Genomic DNA, 21095 nt, shown 5'->3' with positions numbered 1-21095 from the left:
CCGTGTGGAGATAAGAGACGGTGCGAGCGAGCGACGATCGCGGTTGTTGGCAGCGTAGAAGTGCGCCCCCCCCCCCCCCCCCCCCCGCTCCCTCCGGCGCTGGCTTCCTTGCTTGCGCGTGGGAGAGATAAGAGACTGTGCGGACGAGCGACGAGCGCGGTTGTTGGCAGAGAAGTGCCCCCCCCCTGCTCCCTCCGGCGCTGGCTTTCCGCTTCCTTGCTTGCGCGTGGAAGATTGAGTGCGTTCGCTCTCCGTGATAGCGCGCGTCCCCGCACGCTTCCGCTGGGGCATTCGGCGCGCGGCGAAGATTTTATCTATACGGAACCTCACGGCGACGGCGACGGCGACGCCGACGGCAGAAATCCGGTTGAAGTGTCCATATAATTGCTATCGCAATAAAATGGAAACCTCCTAGGTGATATTACAACTGAAGTTTTTTTTTTTTTTTTTTTTAGTAATCAAGAGGGCTTTGACAGGCACCAGGCAGAAATTGGGGCATCAAACTTAAGTGCTGGTGTATTAAATAATTGAAATCAGTGCGAAGGGAAAAAATGCCGCGGGTTTGACGCGTGCTTTGATGCCGTAAATTGATAATAAAATTTGAGACTATATAGTGAAGTTCAGGTGATGAGGTGCGCGATTACGTGGATACGTTTAGAAGAGGCATTCTGTTATGAAATCGACAGTACTGCGCTGTCCATGATGAAGACGCATACCGGAAAACATACCTTAAAACATCTACTTTTCAAGGATTTTTAGAGTTAGATTGTTCGCTATAGCAATTCGAGGGGCCATGACTTCGATATTAATATATTATGCTTCGCCTTTAGAGAAACCCCGCATTGACATCTTTGATGCGCGTCGTAAGAAGACGCAAAGGTGATTTCTCTCTTGGATGATGCAATGACTGTTTTCTGCGGATGTTGTGTTATCACTATCATTGGCCGAAACATGCGATCTGCTATGCCGGACAGTCACCGACTCCATCTATGCGTCAACCTTTTCGGGCTTTTATATGCTGTATCTCTTCCCAAGTTGCTTTGAAAGACAAGATTTTCAATACGAAATAGGGCAGGGAGGGCAGCATGTACTTTCCGCCGCAGCTATGTTCTGCGTGCCTGGTAAACAATATATTGTCACGCGCTAAGGCAAGCGCAAGCAACAGTACCAGCAGCCAGACACGAAGGCAGACGGTTCTCCAGCTGGCGCGGTATCTTCGACTTCGTCGTCTTCTCCGTTCTTGCTGGGCACCCAATGATGATTGTTGGCTGGCTCAAAACACCAGGTGGCATTATTCCCCCTCCCAATGAAGCATCGACTCGATGCTCAAACAGAAGACGTACATGAAAAGTACACAAATGAGGTAAGACGCACAAAAAAAAAATGTAAACGTGCTAGCCCAGATACGGACATGCACACTAGGCAAAAAATGCGTTTTGTGGTCGGGAAAAACAATTCGCTTCGGAGTTCTTCGGAGGACGATGCGACTACAGCAAAAAGTTTGTTCAACAGTACGCTATGTGAACATCACCGTGTAAAATACGGCTTGAGGCGGACGACATGTACAATCTCTGCACGGGGTAATCGGCGCTTGGACGATGGCAGGTCTCCGTCAGGAATCACTTCATAGTTCACGTCGCTAACACGCCTTAGCACTGTGTACGGTCCGAAGTACTTGCTCAGGAGTTTCTCGCTGAGGCCTCGCCGTCTAATGGGGGTCCAAACCCAAACTTGGTCGCCGGGCTCATAGGTAACTTGTCGATGGTGGAGATTGTACCTTATTGCATCTGTAGACTGCTGCTGTCTTATGTGCACACGGGCCAGTTGACGTGCTTCCTCGGCGCGCTGAATGTACTCCTCGACGTCAGGAGCTAACTGGTCGAGCCCATCGATGTCGTCATACGGAATCATGGCGTCGAGCATAGTTTGGACATCTCGACCATAAACGAGACGAAACGGCGTGAATCGTGTAGTTTCCTGCGTGGCAGTGTTGTACGCAAACGTTACGTACGGCAGGATTTCGTCCCACGTTTTGTGTTGCACATCCACGTACATAGATATCATGTCTGCAGGTGTTTTGTTTAGTCTTTCTGTCAAGCCGTTAGTCTGAGGGTGGTATGCAGTGGCCTTTCGATGACTCGTATAACTCAACTTGAAGATGTCGTCCAGGAGCTTCGCCGTAAATGCGGTCCCTCGGTCAGTGATGATGAATGACGGTGCGCCATGCCGAAGCACAATGTGATGCATAAAAAACTGGGCAACCTCAGATGCTGTCCCGCGTGGTAGTGCCTTCGTCTCAGCGTAACGCGTCAAGTAATCAGTTGCGACAATGATCCACTTATTGCCGGAGGAAGACAAGTCAAAGGGCCAAGAAGGTCCATTCCAACTTGATCAAACGGCGTACGCGGAGGGTCGATGGGTTGTAGAAGGCCTGCAGGCTTGAAGGGGGGTGACTTGCGGCGCTGGCATTCACGACATCCTTTCACGTAGCGTTTGACGCAAGCAGTCAGTCTAGGCCAGTAGTACAGCTTTCGTACCCTGTCCAGAGTCCTTGAGTAGCCCAAGTGACCAGATGTCGGCTCGTCGTGGCAGGCTAATAGAATGTCGTCGCGAAGGGCTTGAGGCACTACTAGAAGATGTGGTTTGTCGCCGGCACCTGTGTTTCTTTTGTATAAGATGCCCTCTCGTAGGCAAAACGACGACAACCGTCGCGAAATCGAGCGAGGAATGGACGCGATGCCGCCTTCTAAGTGATAGATGATGGGCCTTAACTCAGTGTCCGATCGCTGTTTAGCGAGCAGATCCGGCCCGCTGAGGGCTCCCAGGAAGGCGCTGTCATCTTCCTCGTCAGGATTCTCAGATTCAACAGGTGCTCGTGATAGCGTGTCAGCATCTTCATGTTTTCTGCCTGACTTGTATACGATGGTGATGTTAAATTCCTGGAGTCGTAGACTCCAACGCGCTAATCCTCCAGAAGGGTCTCGAAGGTTGGCCAACCAGCATAAAGCGTGATGATCAGTCACAACTTTAAATGGCCGCCCGTAGAGATACGGCCTAAACTTTGTAGTAGCCCAAATGACCGCGAGGCACTCCTTCTCTGTGGTGGAATAATTGGACTCGGCGCGTGACAGAGTGCGGCTCGCGTAGGCTATAACTCGTTCAGTCCCGTCTTGCCTTTGCACCAGGATAGCTCCGAGACCGATATTGCTGGCGTCAGTGCGGAGAACCGTCTGCCTTCGTGTCTGGCATTCTTCGTGTCTGGCTGCTGGTACTGTTGCTTGCGCTTGCCTTAGCGCGTGACAAACTGGTGGAGGTGCTGGGCACCCAATGATGATTGTTGGCTGGCTCAAAACACCAGGTGGCAATATTTTATTGCCGTCTCGAAAAGATATGCTTTAGTATCGTAGCCAAAAGAGACTGAATATTGGGGTTGTTGACAAAGCCCTTCGAATCAACCGCGATTTCGGATGTTTTCGTCCCGGTCAGAATCCATGACTGCGACGATAGGCGCTATCAGTTCAATGAGTTTGGCCCGTGATATCTAAACGTCTTTTCTCCCTTCCAAAACCTCATAATCATTGTTTGCGTTTATCACGCCATGACTACACTGTCAGTCCTCAGAAACGCTTTTGGCAGGAACGGGAAAGGACTGGGTTTATTTCTGCCACCTCGCATGCCTAAACGTAAGCATAAGACCGCTGATCCTCCCCTGGTACAGGGTAGCCAGCCTATATGAACATGCATAGTTGTTGCCAATTGATGAATTCAATGGAAAATATTTTGTTAAATATGACCAATCTGCGGAGCCACAGAACCGTTTGAAACCGGAAGGACGCAACGAAATCCATGCGCTACCCACCATTCTCAAGTTGGCTGCGGTTGCCGTTGTTGTCGCTCCCGTGCATACGCTAGCGCAGGAGTTCGCTCTAGTGATTTTCGTAAGAAACTATATCCGAGCAAGATTAAGGCAGCGAACACGGCAGACCCGGATGAAGTGGAAATAAGTTTACAATTAAATTCTGGAGTATTACGTGCCAAATTGACGATCTGATTACGCGGCACGCCGGATTAAATTTGGCCACCTGAGGTTCTTTAACGTGCACCCAATGAATGGTACACGGGTGTTTTTGCATTTAGACCCCACCGAAATGCGGCCGCTGCGGCCGGAATTTGTTCCCGCGACCTCGTGCTTAGCAGCGCAACGCCTCAGCCGCAAAGCAACCATGGCGGGTGTTGAAGAGAGGGAGAGAGAAAAAAGTTGAGGTACCTAATGGAAACAGGGGAGTTCTAAATCAGCGGGAAGGCAACGAAGGTTGACTTTCGCAGCAAGAGAACACGAGTTCTCCCGAAGAAAAAGTGGCAAGAGGTCTTCTAGGAATATTTAGGAATTCTCAATACACCTTTGTGCTCACCTCCTTTGTTTTCAGGTATGAATGATTGACCTTGATTTACGCAAATGAATAAACAGAAACTGTTGCGGAGACAGAGAATAGGAGGAAAGATAGAAGTATGCGTTCCTTTTGGTTGTCTCGCAATGCATGGGAGCGGCGAAGGACCTAATGCTACTGCAAAACAAGTAAAGGAATACGAAAAAAAAGTGCTATTGTCGAAATGTTTGCGCAATCAATTCCTACACAAGGATTTCGTGGATCATTCGTGCCCTCTTGCATAAAACATTGCTTTCCAATATCTCTGGTGCGATATAAAGTGTTCTACTGTCCAATCTTATTCTAGAGAAGACAGAAAGAACATGTTTGTATGACTCTTGCAGCTGGAAAGTTCATGCGCACTGATTTTGTCGGCGGGCCAGAATATTATCAAGAACGTGCATCAAAGCGGCGACAGAGCGCACAAGGGTTGACGGACATTGCGGGAACCGCTGAAGAGGAAACTTATGATAACATAAGAGCTTGGGGACTCTTCTATAAATACATGCGAAAGGAGAAATCGTTTTTCTCGGCAACCACTGCGCCAAATTGGATAAGGTTTGTTGTATTTCAAGGAAAAAGTTAAGATCTACTGACTGTTGGAAGCGCAGCTTTGAATTTGGCCATCAATATTTAACTAAAAATTGTCGGATATCACAAATTTTCGCCGAACTCTATCAGGTTTAGAACTCTAATTCAGCAATGAAAAATGATATCAAGGTTGTGTAAAATGCATCTAATGGCATATATAAAGCGGACAAAATTGGTGTGCTTTACAGCGCTTTTCAACATACCGTTATTGTGTGAGTATAACTTTTTCTAAACGCCTGTAAACATTGTAACAACATCACTTAAGCTGTAAATTTATTAAATGTGTGCCCTTTAGATGCTTTAACGGATGCAGTTTGCAGTACAGCAACATTTGTTCTTGATGCAGAAGGACAAATTCGTAAACTTTGGGCTTCCAAATTTTTTCACATATAATTTCGCTGCAACTGTCGCTAGAATTTAACTTTCTTTCTCAAATACACCAAATTTCCTTAACATCAGCCCAGGGGTTACCTCAGAAAAAGCTTTCTGCTGTTTACATGTATCTGAAAAGGTGGCATCAGAGTTGGGCCTGAACTAAAGCTTCCTCTTAACGCTGTTCAAATTTATCTCGGCGCGTGCCACGTTAGTGTAACCAGCTCCACTCGGAAAGCTATCCGGCCACAGCTGACACGTCGCTTTTAGTAGTGAAGGTGACACCATATCATAAATGCAAGTGGAAGATACTCTTCAAAGAAGAGATCCCCTACAGAGATACGGGGGTCGAAAATTTAAGAATATAGGTGGACGTGGTCAGTGCCATTGTGGGCGCTAAGGTGACTATAGAAGAAATCAAAGAAAAAGCTAAATTATGCATAAATGCGGATTTTTTTGGCTTCGTCTCACAATCCGGTGTAGATATGCACCTATAATCCGAATTCCTCTTTGACATCTTCCTCATATTTAGTTTTGGCGCAAGGTGCGCCGCCCATTGACTTCTGCTACCCACTTGTAACTGCCGCCCACTACTGGAAGATCTAGCGCAAACATTTACGCGCGCGTTATTTCGATAAAACCGGAAACATTGTTTACCTATTTTTCACGCCCCGCAAAACTTATAAGGCTCTCAGGACTGCTGGACGTCCTGTGGGACAAAACTGGCGCACGCACGCACGCGCACACGCACGCACACGCACGCACACACGCAGGCACGCACACACACACGAACACACAGACGCGCGCGCGAGAGAGAGAGTTTGAATCGTTTGTCTACGCGGACTACGCATACTACGCGCGCGTTCAGTACATACATATTCAAATATGACATAGTTTTATAATTTCATCGTTTACCCTGTTCCTAAAATGAGTAGTGCATCTCACATACACACATAAGCTAATTGTTTTCAATTATGCTAGAAAAAAAAAAGGCTGCAACAACGCCGTGGTCGAGAAAAAAAGAGAAATAAATCGTCAACAAAGCAATAGTTTACTTTCAACTGGTCTTTATATTTGAGGCGGCAAAGGCCAAGATAAAAAAAATTATCAAGAAGCCATCGGATCAGGACATCATCTATATCGGTATGGTGCATAGTATACCGGCATTGAAAGTGAGCCTATGTTTTTTACCAGGTGACAGCACAAAATCGTAAAGTGATGCAACCATGCATATTCTTTACTTTTGTTATTCAGAAGATTAAGCGGGCACTTTGAGGATTTTGACGGGCCACTTTGAGGACTTTCCCCGTTTCAAGCTCGTGGCACTTGGTGTGCAGCCGACGCGCTGTCAGCATGGCTTGTAGTTGAACCCCTGAGGTTAGAAGAGCGTCCAGAAACCTTCGCAAACTTGCATCTTCGAGAGTCCCTCTGCAACTGATTTCTTGGGTGGCGCCCACTCTAATGCATTCGCCAAGTAAGGTGGCGGGTAACATTGTTCAGAGTTCTTGGCGAGGGAAATTTCGCCACTGGAGCTGTGAGTAGTACTCTTCACGGACGACGTACCTCGACGTCAACTTGTTGGAGTCCGGGCATCCTGCAAAGGGAGTTGAGAAAGAAAATAAACCTAGGTTAGACATTAACTTTCCAAAATGATTGAGAGAACATGGATTCCTTACCAAGCAAAGCGATCGTTCGCTCAAACTCGGATCTCAATATGTCAAGCATCCTGGCGACACCTTCCGTACCCTATAGAAGAAAGAAAAACAGTACCAAGTCGATGAGTGCAGATGTCCATATTAAAAGTATTAGACAGAAGGAAATATTTTTGTTTTATGACTATATTACGGTTCTGTCTACCGAATAAGTTAGCACTCCAACAGCCTTCTTCAGCTTGTACAAATTCTGCAAGTGCCACGTGATGTAAAATCAGGTCCTCGCTGCTGCCATTAGCAAAATTGAGATTGAAACCAGTGACTCCTGGAGACGGTTACAGCCATTATTCACCGGTATGAGAAGCATACTAAATCGCGACAGGACTTTCTGGAATTGGTAATCTGTGGTAGTCAGTGGGGTTTTAGTAATTTACCACCTAGCGTGTGACGGGGCAATCTGTGATCGTAAGTTTCTCGTATTGCCTAACATGCCCCTGATGGTAGACTTCTTAGTTTGCACATACGTGTGGCAAACAAATGGAGTGAGCTGATGCTGGAATCTATGTGAACTCCAATGGAGATAGCTGGGAGACGCTCCTTCGTTCTTTAGCCAATATAAATAGAGCGATTATGATGATGAGAACATGAAACACATTTATGACTTCCTTTCGGCGTAGGGTCGGTGAATCGCTGGGAGATCACTATGTAATTTTTTTTCGCTAACCCCCTTACTGCACTTGTATTGACTGCTTCGAACGGCAGCAGCACAAAAGACATTTTGACCTTATTGGTTTGATGTACAATCCGCTTATATTAGACGTAGACATTGGAACATAACGACGAGACAGACATAACGCTATGTGTGTCCCGTCTTTCTATTCTATTGACCGCGTCTACTAAGCGCTTCATACGTTTTCATTAGGCTCGACCAACCATCCAACTGTAGCTGTGCTCTCAGTTGGAGCGCCACACGAAATAAACTGCACGACGTTTTACGGTTATCTGGTACCGAAGCCACAGCTTTGATTGGCGTAAGGTTCTCGAAATTACTATAAGTATTATTACTATTAATCATGTTAATTTATATGTGTCGCACAACAGCGCATGCATTTTAGACCGGATTATTCGAAGTATAACTGGCGTCAAACTCTGCTTAGTACGAAATGCATAGCGGGAAATTCGGACGATGCAGCTCGGTTTAGCACACGCGGTGACTCTTTCAGTTTATTCGTATTCACTTGGAGAGAGAACTGTGGAGGTCACTTTGACATGGCGGCAGATCTTTGGGACTAACTCGTCACGTGATGACAACCGGCAGATGAAGCAGCTGCTCATGGGCGTCAGCGGAGTTTCGGTACTTTCATCATATCGAGCGTGGCTTTCTTATACACTTTAAGAGATTCCGTGCTGTTGAAGAGCAAGTCCTGCGTTGCTATAACATTATTTAGGCCCTCTCCGATTTTAACGAAATACCGTTTATAACGAAGCCAATTTGCAGTCCCAATGACTTCGTTATGACGAGGTTTTACTTGTAGGTAGCCTACCGACAAGCTACTATAGCCATTATCGCCTGGTTGACCTCTCTGCCTTTGCTATCCTTGCTTTCTATCTCTCCATCTTCCTGTGAACCTCTTGTTCGCATTCGTAGCTTACGCGTCCCTTATAATTTATTACGAAATGCGCGCTAGACGCGCCGAGGTCAGCGCGTCAGGAAAAAAAAATGTTCCACGCTGTTGGCGTTTGAAAAAATAGGTGAGACAGAGCAGGGACGGTGCTGACGTTATACGAGAGTCCCCACAGGGCGGGCCTTCCCACGAACACGGCGCGCGCGCCCAGGCTGAGCGCTTTGGCCGCGTCGGCGCCGCTCCGCACTCCGCCGTCCAGGTAGACCTCCATTCGACCCCGAGTGGCCGCGACGATCTCGGGGAGGGCCTCGATCTGGGATGGGATAAGAGTGGCGCAGGTAATGGTTCATTGCTTTCGACAAGTGGGAGCATTACTACAAGCTCACAGTGGGCTTTATTATACTGTAAGTGGAGGCAATCGGTCACAACGAGACCACAATTGTCCCTGAAATTACTGCAAATGCAGCAAAGTTAAACACGAACCTAAAAGGAAGGCACAGCTATATACACCCGGATGGACGCTTGAATGAACAAAGTCTGTGCATGACAAACGAGAAACGACAAGCTACTGCGGCTATAGTACGTGACGTCATAGCCTAAATAGGTCAGTTTCCTTCTGCGCTTCGTACAAATTAAAAATAAATAAAAGTTAATGAAAAAAGCAGTTGTGTAGCAATGACGAAAGAGTTGTCATACGACTGTTGAACAGGCTTCTTGTACTCTTACAAGCACTTGATGCTTTTAGGTTAGGTTAGGTTATCGTGCGAGCTTTTACATTATGATGTTTTTGGTCAAAGAGTAGCTTGAACTTGGCGCTCATCGGGTTTTTCTTCCCTATCTTTGTGTTTCGACTAAGTTGCGCTAATTTATACGAGCTATACGTATCGCGAAAACCCCTTCTCGAAACACTCACCGTAGCTGGTGCCCCGTCAAGCTGGCGACCTCCGTGATTGGATACCAAGACGGCGGCTGCTCCGTACGTTTGCGCGTACATAGCTGCCTCGGCTGCACCCAGAAGCGGAGCACGCGGCCCATTCAGAGTTTACCCAAACATCAAAAGTTTGAAACGCGTGAGGCAGGCGACACTTATTCGCATCTCGGAAACCGAGATGTGACCCTCTGGCATAGATCATCATTCCGCAGAAATAATTTTACACGTTAAAGGGAAAGCACAAAATGCACTTCGTGCAGAAATTATTATTAATAATTATTAGTATTGTAAACATGGATAAGCATAATACAAAGATATACGAAGATAGATACAAGATAACAAAAATTATGGGGTTTTACGTGCCAAAACCACGATCTGATTATGAGGCACGCCGTAGTGGGAGGTCTCCGGAAATTCGGACCACCTGGGGTTCTTTAACGTGCACCTAAATCTAAGTACACGGGTGTTTTCGCATTTCGCCCCCATCGAAATGCGGCCGCGGTGGCCGGGATTCGACCCCGTGACCTCGTGCTCAGCAGCCCAAACGTGGTTGTCACTGAGCAACCACGGTGGGTGGAGATACAAGATATAATACAAAGATAGATAAGCAGGCTTGCAATTGTGTCCTTAAAGGGGCACCACACCCACTCGCTTGAAAAGGAGAGAAATCTTAAGAGCATTCATGCTTTCGAAGATGAGGACAGCACATCAAGGCTGCACTAGGGAACCCAAAGGTGACCGCGTCTTTCAGTGGTATTTCGTGCCGCCTTATCAACGAATAGAATGAAGCAGTGGTGACATATTGGTGTAATTGAGTTTATATATATACACGAAGAATGCAAAATGTAGGCTTTAGAAACGTGTCACATGATATATGCAAGTGAATGTTTAACCATGCTACAATAAAGAAAAACATAGCGGGAAATCAAAACTCGCGTACAGACTCAAAAGAGCAATCCTGCGAGCAGTAAGCAGAGAGAGATGCTGACTTTAATGAGAAACTGAAGACGCTAGCCTGGCCTGGCATGCTACTCCAAGTCTGTAAGTGGCTGTGGATGTATGGCGTGCTTGAAAAAAAAAAATTAGGATAGCAACAAGGAAGCCGTGCTTGAATGTCGTGTATAGAGCGAATGTGGACTTCGTCTTGAGGGATGAGCAAACATTTGAATGACGTACGCGTCACGATGCCCTTGATGACGACGGGTAGACCGGATATTTTTCGAAGCCATGGCACATCTTCCCACGTGACCGATGGGTTGAAGAGCCTGCTCGTATACTCTGTCAGCCCCGAGCCAGACACTGAGGACAGATCGGACAGGGAACCTTCCAGGTTCGCAAGCCTGAAAAGATGAGAGACGCATGTAACCAGTTACGAATGCATTCGACAGAGATTGATAAGGACAGGATGCAGGAGGAAACGCAGTAATTGCAGTCATCGGTTAAGCCTGTTGGTTTGAGCGGGGCGAAGATTAAGCACTGAAGTTCCGAAATTAGAGCACTTTGTATCACTGGGTGTATGAAAAGGATAAGCCAAAATGGCCAAAGTGTGCGAGAAACTCATTGCCTGCTTTATCCACTCATCTATCAGGGAAGAGATATCGCCAATGGCGTAACCGTCCATAAAATATTTCGGTATCTTTTTCGAAGGATAGAGTCGTGCAACATAATAGGTTTTATAGTGCGTTGAAGTTGGCGACAGCGCCACAAGGTGTCGCCATCGGCACAGCTCTTTGTGGATTCGTTTTATGATATTCCCGTAGTACAGTTGACTGTGCAGTTGATAATTGTTTACATCGGCAAGCACGCATATCACTATTATGTGTTGTGGACATAATATGTTGCATGTCACATTGAGACATCCTGTGTTTCCTCGGGTCTCGTTTAGATAGCTTATGGCATTCATCTTGTGTACGTTGTGCCCATGTGCAATTTGTTCTCTCCGCACTCCTTTTCTTTGTCCTCTTCTTTTAAAAGAAAGCTTTACCTTGGTGCCAACTCGGATTTCCCGATTCAAGTACACGTGAAAAGCAGAAAGGCTTTTATGAGACAACCACTGGATTGATTCGAATGAACATTGTTGAACTTGAGAAAGATTAATTCTTGTGAGCATAGCATGAAAAATTTTGATTTAGGGACTGCAAGTCCTTACTGTTCCCTAGAACTGCTAAGCTTAAAGAAGTATAAGCACGAAGTTTACTAATTACTAACTCTCCACTAACAACAAATTTGACAGTTCTGTAAAGTGCATCTGTTAGAGCACATGAAGTGGAAAAATTGATACATTACAGCATACACTAAATTGTTATAATTTTAAAATAAGATCAGCGTGAGGGATAGGGACAAACGAAGAATGACACACAAAGCGCCGTGTGTGTCTTTCTTCGCTTGTCCCTGTCTTGCGCGCTGTTCTTATTTTAAACATGATCTACCAACATGCTCAAGTCTCTACTCTTCATGTTATAATGTGTATGAGTCATGGTTTTGTAGAAGTCCTACTCATGAATTTGTGGTATACTTTAAGAGCTATATATAATGCATGAATTTTGTCCGCTTTAGATGTAATATTAGATGAAGTTTACAAAATTGTGATATCGTTTTTATTACCATGTTAAAGAGTTGAAAACCTAATATTTGAGTTTCCTTCCGATTTTTCAATTTTCAACAAGATTTGTAATGCGTTGATAGCCGTCATCAGAAATGCGCTTCCCTGCAGTGAGTATATAGATTTTAAAATTTTATTTTAAATGTAACAATCCTCAATAAATTTGCGGCAGTGGCTGCCGAGAAAAATTATTTCTCCGTTCCGGTGTATTTAGATAGGAGCCGCCAAGCTACAGCTTCCTATAAATGTCTCGGCGTCGAAGCGCAAAGGAGTATGCCGTCACCACTCTGGGGGGATTACCTGCGCTTTCTTATTTTACAAAACATCTAAGAGAGAGGATGTTATGCATTCACTTGAGGTTTGGGGGCAGACTGAAGTGGTTCTTCACGTCGGCTATCCTGAGGCCGAACACGGGAGCGTCGACCGTTAGCACCAGAGCCGAGTATCCCGCCTGGACAGCACGCCTGACCAGCGATTCGGTGAGGGACCGGTTCTTGTACACGTACAGCTGGTACCACAGCAGGCAGTTGGGCGCGCCTCGACGCACCTCCTCCAGCGATGTGGTGCTCAGGGTGCTAAGGATCATCACCGTACCTGCGGCCTCGGCCGCTGCGCGTGTAATGATGCAATCGTGAGAAAGATCTGTATGCATCAACACGAAGAACAGTTCGGTTTATTCAACGCACAGCCCTTGGCAAAATGATTTCATCATTTGCTGTTTACGGCTTATCTATACTCCATTTCACACATAGCGTGCAACGTTGATGAGACTACCTAGGCTTCTTGCAGAGATGTGTTTGCAACAGGAAATATTTTAGTGTTCTTCTCCATCAACTATGTAAAAATGTTCTTTATTTTGGCTCAGTAATAAATGAAACAAAATTTTTCACTTCTTAAAAATGAACAAACTGTGTTATACGGCTGTTAATACGTTGTTTAAGACGATGTTGCGTTTAGTTTTTTTTTTGTGCTTTTCATTAGCAGCCCGTTGTGACAGTCTCACGCGCGACTCGCGCGAGCATGCGTAACCACGAGACTTGAGCACGAAACGCGCGGAGTGCACACACTTAAATGACAGCACTTCTTACGCAGCTTCCGCGGCTTTGCTTGCTAAGTATTAAACAAAGTATAGAGTGAAATAATGCTCTTATTATCGATAGCTGAGAGAAAAATAGAAAGTTCAGTATGGAAGTTTTATTTCGTAATGGTTACTCGAATAGACTAATATAAGAACCGTGAAGAAGGCGTTGCTCTAGAGATGCCATATCTGACCTTCATATTGCTACTTCAAGAATATTATATGCATGTTTAATATGATTCTCGTGGGTGCTATGGATGCACATGATCTTCCTGGTAGGTTGACATCAGCACGTTTTCACAAATCGATTTCCAACCTAACCTATGAAGTTCCGTTAGGCTATCTGGTGATGGATCCACTAACTCTCCAACGTCGGTAAATATGATTCGTGTCTTTGCGAACCTCAAATATGTTCCCTGTGCGGTTCTGCCCAAGACGAAAATCAGCACATCAAGCTTAGAAAGCGACACGCGAATTGCTGCAGTTCCTGAAGTCGACAGACATCAGTGACCAAAGGTTGTTTCGATGTGCACCTTCGAAGGAAGCGACACTCTCAGCATGCGCAGATCCAGGGGAAATGTCCGGATGTTCGGATCCGGACGTCAATAGTCATCGTGAGGAGGGTCCTGTCGAATTTTTTCTTTGCGACCTTCCTCCTTCGTAGGGCAGCACGCGATCCTGGTTGGTCTTCCAGCCTTTCCTTTTAAAGACGATACTCATTCTTGGGCTACCTAAACGCGAAAAACTTATGGATTTTCGACTGGTCGCCTCCATCCCCCGAAGCAGAGTCGGGCAGATCCGGTGTTCCCCGAACTCAGAGGTAGAGGACAAGCGCGCAAGCCGAACCTGTGACTCGCTCTCGGAGGAGGAAATGACAGATGCGAAACCACGTGACTACTGCTAACGTCCGTTATTTCGCCTATCCAAAGTTAAACCGGTGGACGTGCCGGTGGGACGAGCGTTCGTTGAGACGCCAGCATGCACTGGCATAGGTTGCCTAGGTTACGGTAGACCATCGCCAACAGCGGTGACACTGTGCTGTGATGACGTTGCTACTGGAAACGCTCTCAATCTCGACGACAGGGCGCGGAGCGCCTCAGAGTGCGCGAAAATGGAGGAGAGCTATCGAAAAGAACCAGTCGAACACAAGCGCGCACCCTCTTTCAACCAGCCGAAGACAACGCCGCTCGCAAGAGCGATCTAGAGCGCTCCGAAGCGGTCAGCCAAAGATGCCATTAGTTCTGTCTGTCACTCGATTCAACCAGCCGGCCAAAACCAATTCAAACGCCCGGCCAAAACCAACCAAGCTACTAGCACTGCTGGCACGGGGTCATACACGTCAACATAATACAGCGCAAAGGAAACCTCAGGCCTATTTGAGGCAAAATATATGTACAGAACCGTGATCCGCAGCGTTCATTTAATTAAGAATACACATTGTACTAGTTTTTACGTTAGTAAATGAAAAATCAACACGTTAGAAATGACGTCGAACGTGTTATAAATGGTGTCAAAGAGATGCTACGTGTTAAAACAAGCCGACTGAAGCCGCGGCTCTGTAGCCGGCTTTAAGCCAACAGTAATAAAAGCTCCCAACCATGGAGGAAAGAATCCTTCCTCCATGCTCCCAACAGATGGCGCGAGAGCAGGGCAAACGCGGGATATTTGAATTGAATTCAGCAAAACCTCCATTGCATCCATCATGGAGGAGTGAGAGGGGAGGGGAAGAGCGTGCGTGAGGGATGGGAGGGGGGGAGGAGAGGGTGTTATGTATTAGGGGTGGCAGAAGACTATCGTCTTTCGACGTCATTTTCAGCGAAGCAAGCAGATATGCGGCGAATTTTTCTTTTCTCTCTTTCTCCCAAGAAAATACATGGTGTTGACTAACATAATATGGTTGTGACTAACGATAATCGGGCCTCTCTGTTCCCCTGCTTCTCGTTCACGACACACGCACGGATTTATGAAAAGCTAAATGGCCGCAGGAATGATCTTGGCTATTATTGTAGGGCAGAATTATACCCTGAGAGGGATTAAATAACTCACGAATGTTAATTTTGAGGGACGTCGCAAGTATGCAGGAACCCACTTCCCAATCCAGGGTCCCAGTAGCTACCTTTCGCGGTTCCCACCTCTCCAATGGGGTGGGCCAGCTTCTGCATCGCCGATGGCGCTATGCCAATTGGCATCGATATCTCCCGTCCGAGCACCCTCGTCGACGTGCTTGTTTTGGACACGTCCACTAACACCTTGGGTCGGAAGCGGAGCCTGCATTGAGTCAAGAAAGAAAGAATTCAAGCGTTCAAGCGAATCAGCCTCTCAACAGCACGCATTCTGCTAGTTCAACATGGACGTACTGCTTTTTTGTTATATTGTCCTTTCCAGTTGAGGAAAGCAAGAAATATTTTTTTTTTAAATGGGGGAGGGGGAGGCGCACAGTCACACTTGCCCTTTTCCCTGTGATGGGAAATTTCATTCTTGCATTTCGACTTCCCCCGTCTGGGAAATCTTAACGGTTTCGTTTCTCTCTGGCTGATTTTAGTCTTTCGTTTTTGTTTTACAATTTCTTCTCATGCCAGGTCTTACTGTTCTCAATTTGACGTTTATCTATGCTTTCAAAGTTTTATAACTTTAATATTTCAGACTGCTAAAATTTCTTGGTATAGACCAATTCAAATCTTGACTGATCTTGATGGGGTAACACGTATTCCACCCATTTACTCCAGGTAAGAAGTTAGATTGAAGCCATCCAATTACTTAGCTTTATTTCTTCCCGTGCCAACAGCCTCCTCCGCTGTAACAAATCCTTCCAGTTGTTTTTTGGTTGATTAACATGCATTCATCGCACTGTTCAAAACTCTATAAGCTGCCTTATTCGCCCGAACGCATTTGACAAGGTATTCCTTTTAATTCTAATAACACAATATTTACCTTGAATTTGCCTTTGAATTGAAAACACACGACCTAATCTGCTGCAATAGCATTTTATATGAACTTGACCAAGGACTTATAACTCTTCCGTGCCGTTTGAGGAACTTAGGAAAAAAGAAAGCGCTGTTTGTTATAGAACGTTAACATATTGCCGCTTGTCACGTTCACTAGCAGCGTATTGTCCGTTATTGTTCTACTAAACAACGTATTAGATGCATCGCTGTTGGTTCACTCACATCTCTTTATGCATTGCCAAATAGTAGGTTCCTCTTGCAGCCCTGAGCTATCGGGGGTCCTCCTGAATGTTCAACGCGAGCGTAACACCTTACTTTTTTTTCTTTTTCGTAGCATGCGTATATCGTTATGCTGCACTCCGCCATTCATTTCACTGGAAAAAGATACATAGCCAAGTGCAACACACTTCGAAGTAATTCCGGCACTGCAGGCGAACCGAGGGGTACAAAGGACAACGCACTTCTCTAGAACGCGCGAACCATGTTCTGAGGACTGCGCTGGCGAAAGATGACATGCGGCACGAAATCGGTTGTATGTGAGGTTGCGTAACTGCATTTACAGTTTCCATTGATTTATCTCGACCTGGTGGTAGGCTTAAGCTTTGGTGGTTGCTTTGGCCCCCATGAGTGTGTTCTAGACAAGTGTGTTGACCTCTGTACATGCAGTACCTGGAGAAAGCCTGCACGTTCTCCCTGAGCGTCTGCTCCCTGTCGGCGCCGCTGTCGTAGTAGCCGCGAACGGTGCGCTCCAGCTTGGCGTCGCCCAGCCGCTCAATGTCGGCCACTGTCACGACATCGGAGTCTGGCGAGAGCTCGATGGGTGGCACCTTGGCGCGGCTACTCCCGTCCGGTCTGCTACCCACGGCGTTGGGGCCACTCCCTCCTCCTTGAGGTCCGGCTCCCAGCACCGCTGGCGATGTGCCGTCCGCATCCGACCCTGCATCGCAAATATGCCTTGTACCTTTGACATCGAGCCTGCCAATATACCTTCGACATTTAGCGCCAGGACAGAATACTTGTTATGTTCGTCGAGATAGTCTATTAGATCTTCCTTCAGCTGAAGGATGACGTATTCACTTCACTTTCACTTTATTACCTTAAAGGCCCCACTGTGGGGGTATTACATAAGTGGTGGGTGTACAAAAAGGATGACACGTTGACCATTAAAGATGGGTAGTGAGCTCTTACAGCGTCAATGAAGTTGTGTGGGTTGGTGATGGCCACGAGGACGTGGGGAAGGCCGTTCCAGTCTACAGTGGTGCGTGGAAAAAAAGAAGAAAATGTGAGAGTGCGGGTTCGGGGGTGAGCAATACTTAGGGAATGTCCTGTACGAAGTGATACACGGGCTGATGGTAGGATGTACAGTGCCTGATTGAGAGAACTATGATATATTTTGTGAATTAGGGATAGGCTAGCGATGCGACGGCAACAGGAAAGAGGGGGCAGACCTGTTTCTGCTTTTAATGAAGATATGCTTATGTTGTATGAATACAATTGGGTGGATACATATTGAAAGCCGAATATAGTGTCTGGGATACACGTGTTGTCTTCTAGGTACGAGGTGAGTCTCTCGTGCACCATGTGCTCGAGCAGTTTGCCCGCGCATGAGTTGAGAGAGATGGGGCGGAGATTCTCTATCCCCAGCGACTTGTTTGGTTTCGAAATCATCGTGATTTCCGCGTGTTCCCGCACCGCTGGGATCTCCCCCTTGTCGCAGCATTCATTCATGCAAGCGAATAAATTTTCCATCGCTTGGTTTTCGAGGTTGCGCAGGATTTTGTGGGTGATTCGGTCCTTTCCTGGGGAGGTGTGTCTGTTTAACTTTGCCAGTGCTGCCTCAATCTCTGCCCGATAGAAAGGTCCGTCTATTTCTTCATTTGATTTCCCATTGTAGGTGAGGTTCGGCTTTGCGTCTGGGATATAATTTCCCGTTCACTTCTTTTTAAGTGATTCTAGGATCTCTGTTTCCGAGCCTTCGTGATTGGGAATCAGCCGCGCGAGGTTTTGTCTTGAGTTAGTCTTCGTTTCGTTTGCGGTAATGAGGAATTTCAGGACATTCCATGTTTTTCTGGTACTCAAGGTGCCTTGAAGTAGGTCGCCTGTTTGAATTCAGTTTTGACGGCAAAGATTTTGGTCATATTCTTCCGATTCCTTCGTGAGGAGGCCGATGTGCCTTTTCAGCTTCACATTGTGTTTTCTCTCCTTCTATCTTCGGATAAGTCCTTTCCGTGTCTCCCACAAGTGTAAAAGGTGCGGATGTACGGCCGGGGTATCCGTAGTAAGCTGTAATTCTTTGGTTTGCCTTTCGATTTTTTGCACGGCCGATTATAGCCAATTATCGATGTTCTTTATCTTCTCTGGAGTGCCCCTTTTGCGGAAATCAGCCCAATCCGTAAGTTTTGCTTTTGCTATTCGGATTAACGTTTGTGATGAAGCACTTCGAGTTTTACTATGTGATGGTTACTTCCCAGAGCCTCCTCGAGTCTGGTACACTCCGCCCTCGTCACTCCTTCCGTGGACGTAAGGTCGGGGCTTGTGTCTCTTGAGCCAATTCTCGTTGGAATGTGGGGATCATTTCAAAGGATTAAATGATGCTGTTGTGCAGTGTCATGTACGTTTGCACCTTTCTTTGTTGTCTGATTACCCCAAGCTGTGTGTGGAGCATTGAAGTCACCTATTAACACGATCTTGTGGCCTTTCGTCGTTTTCTTCACTTCCCTTAGTAGTGCGCCAAATTCATAAAGATTGTCTTTAGGCGGACTATAGGTGTTGAGCACGAAAAGGCTCTGGTCAGTTTTCCTCTGAGGTACGACTTCAATGAGGGTGCACTCCGTGTGAGTGCAGCTGAGCTGGTGTTGCCGTGTGACCAGCGTTTTAAAGCGAAGCGTTCTATGTCTCACTGATTCGTCCATGAGCGCCGAAAACGCACTGCAGGAAAGCCAACCTACACAATGGAATTATCTGCGCATCTGTGCACACAGTACAACAATCTGCAGATCTGCGCACGCAATCGTAGAACACTACAGTTTACATTCGCAGTTGTAGCGATAAGAACAATGGGAACTACAACGCCACGCTACCCAGAATCTGCATTGCATTACGCGCGTCACGCAATGAATTTCCGGCCGTCACCATGGGTAGGCCGCAGGTGCAGCGCACGGTAGAAGAAGAGGCTGCCTTACGTGAACGCAAGCGCCGGCGCTATCGTGCCCGTAAGGCCGATCCCGTCTATCGGCAATGACATGCAGTCCGTGAAAGTGTGTGTGCGTGCGTATAATCAACGGCTACATGGTCTAAAGACTATGCAACTTAACGAAATGTGTCTTCATTCAACTTCAACGTTCAGAAAATGCAATCCTAAACAAGCAATGAAATCACATATGCATCGCATCGGGTCGCTCAGCATTTCTTGGGTTTGTTGCGTGGTCCTTGGCTTTGGAGTTTTGATGTTTTTTTCTTTTTTGTGCTAGTATGGCTGTGCGTTCTGTGACTGCGTAGGTTTCGTAGCCTTGCATTTTGAACTTTTTGCTGTGAGTTTCTTGTAACGCTATAATTTCCGGATTTTCTAGTTTGGCCAATTCCTGTAGATTAATTCTTTTGGGCCTGATGGATTTGCAATTACCCTGCGAAACCTAGAACGGTTTTGGGGGCAGTGTTTTTTTATTACGTTCCGTCTGATACATTTTGCGCTCCTAGTGTTTTCCGGATTTGCGCTTCCCTTTGGGAGTATTTGGGCCTTTTCCTGTTGTTTTCATTGCAGAGATGTTCGTCAAAATCGATCTGAGTAACCAGGTTGCTGTTGACATGCACAATAAGGTTTTCCAGTGTTGATTGAAGAAGAGAAGCAGTTGACTGGAGCTGTGTCATTTGTTGCTGGATCGGTTGTGCTGTAATCTCTACCTTGTATAGTCAATCACTGCCTCGATTCTGGCTTCTAGTTTCTGCAAGATTCTGGCCTATAGCTTGGCTTCTCCAAATTTATTTACTTGTTTTTCTTCGAATCTAGATTCCATTTCGTCCATTCTTTTGACGAGGGTTTGCTGTTCTTTAAAGAGCTGTGTTAGCGCAAAGTTTACTTGTCTGAGGTTCTCGATTTCTCTTCTCATCTTCTCCATTTCCTCCGCTTCTTCTGATGGGCGTCGGCCACTTGCCATATCGGCATGACTTACCCAGTTCTTTGAAGTAGATCTCGATCTTGATCCAGATCGTGATCGTGATTTCAATTGGCTCGATCTTGTCTTGGATCTGCCTCGAGGTCTGGAAGGGGTCGTGCTCGAGTTGATGGTAGTCGTTATGTTATTAGCTGAGAGAGCTCTGGGGAAGTCCGAGTTGAAGTCGAAAGCCCACGTTTGCGGTTGTTCTTGCTGTTTTTGCACTTTTTACTGCCTCACATGGAGAGTAGGTGGTGGCGGCTTGGGTTTGTTCTTACATTCTTAGCTTGCAGTTTCGTGGGGAAGTTGGCAGATCTTGCATACTGGGTCGCATTCGTGATTCGGTGCTTCGTTAGTTTGGTCGCACCTGTAGCAGAAGCTTTCCTTGGGGTGCGGGGACACATCTTGTCAGTGGCCCAAATCCCAACACAGCTTATAGTACTGTATGGTTTTGCAATACGGCCGGCAGCGAAGCTGTGCGCCCGGCATGTTCATATAGAAAGGTGCGTGTATAGTCCGTCGAAGTAGATAATGGCCGGTGTCGATTTCCCTAGCATTCGCGTCCCAACGATCTTGAATACGTCCACGTATAGGTGATGGAGTAAGTCACCGCTTGACATACCCATGGAGGGTATGTCACGCCCATGGAGGTGCTTCCTCCTTGTTGGATGGCTTGGATCTTGGGGAGTTTTTCGCTGGCAAGTAAGTAGTCGTCAGTGCT

General features: G+C 46.5%; 1 protein-coding gene across 4 annotated transcripts in view; it reads right to left on the bottom strand.

Moving 5' to 3' along the window:
* Positions 1-6422: 6422 nt before the first annotated feature.
* The window catches only part of LOC119452977 (uncharacterized), a 31103-nt gene continuing 16430 nt past the window's right edge, over positions 6423-21095 (bottom strand). For all 4 annotated transcript variants that reach the window (XM_049667454.1, XM_049667453.1, XM_049667455.1 and 1 more), the window contains 8 exons: positions 16893-17160; positions 15395-15546; positions 12554-12809; positions 10775-10938; positions 9581-9672; positions 8822-8980; positions 7067-7136; positions 6423-6984 (listed from right to left, as the gene is read on the bottom strand). In XM_049667454.1, coding sequence (XP_049523411.1) covers positions 6887-6984; positions 7067-7136; positions 8822-8980; positions 9581-9672; positions 10775-10938; positions 12554-12809; positions 15395-15546; positions 16893-17160 — 1259 coding nt within the window. In that variant the 3' untranslated portion in view covers positions 6423-6886. The remainder of the gene's footprint in view (positions 6985-7066; positions 7137-8821; positions 8981-9580; positions 9673-10774; positions 10939-12553; positions 12810-15394; positions 15547-16892; positions 17161-21095) is intronic.

The sequence above is a fragment of the Dermacentor silvarum genome, chromosome 5, assembly GCF_013339745.2.
Source record: "Dermacentor silvarum isolate Dsil-2018 chromosome 5, BIME_Dsil_1.4, whole genome shotgun sequence".
Lineage (NCBI taxonomy): Eukaryota > Metazoa > Arthropoda > Arachnida > Ixodida > Ixodidae > Dermacentor > Dermacentor silvarum.
This window is presented reverse-complemented; position numbering and strand designations above follow the sequence as displayed.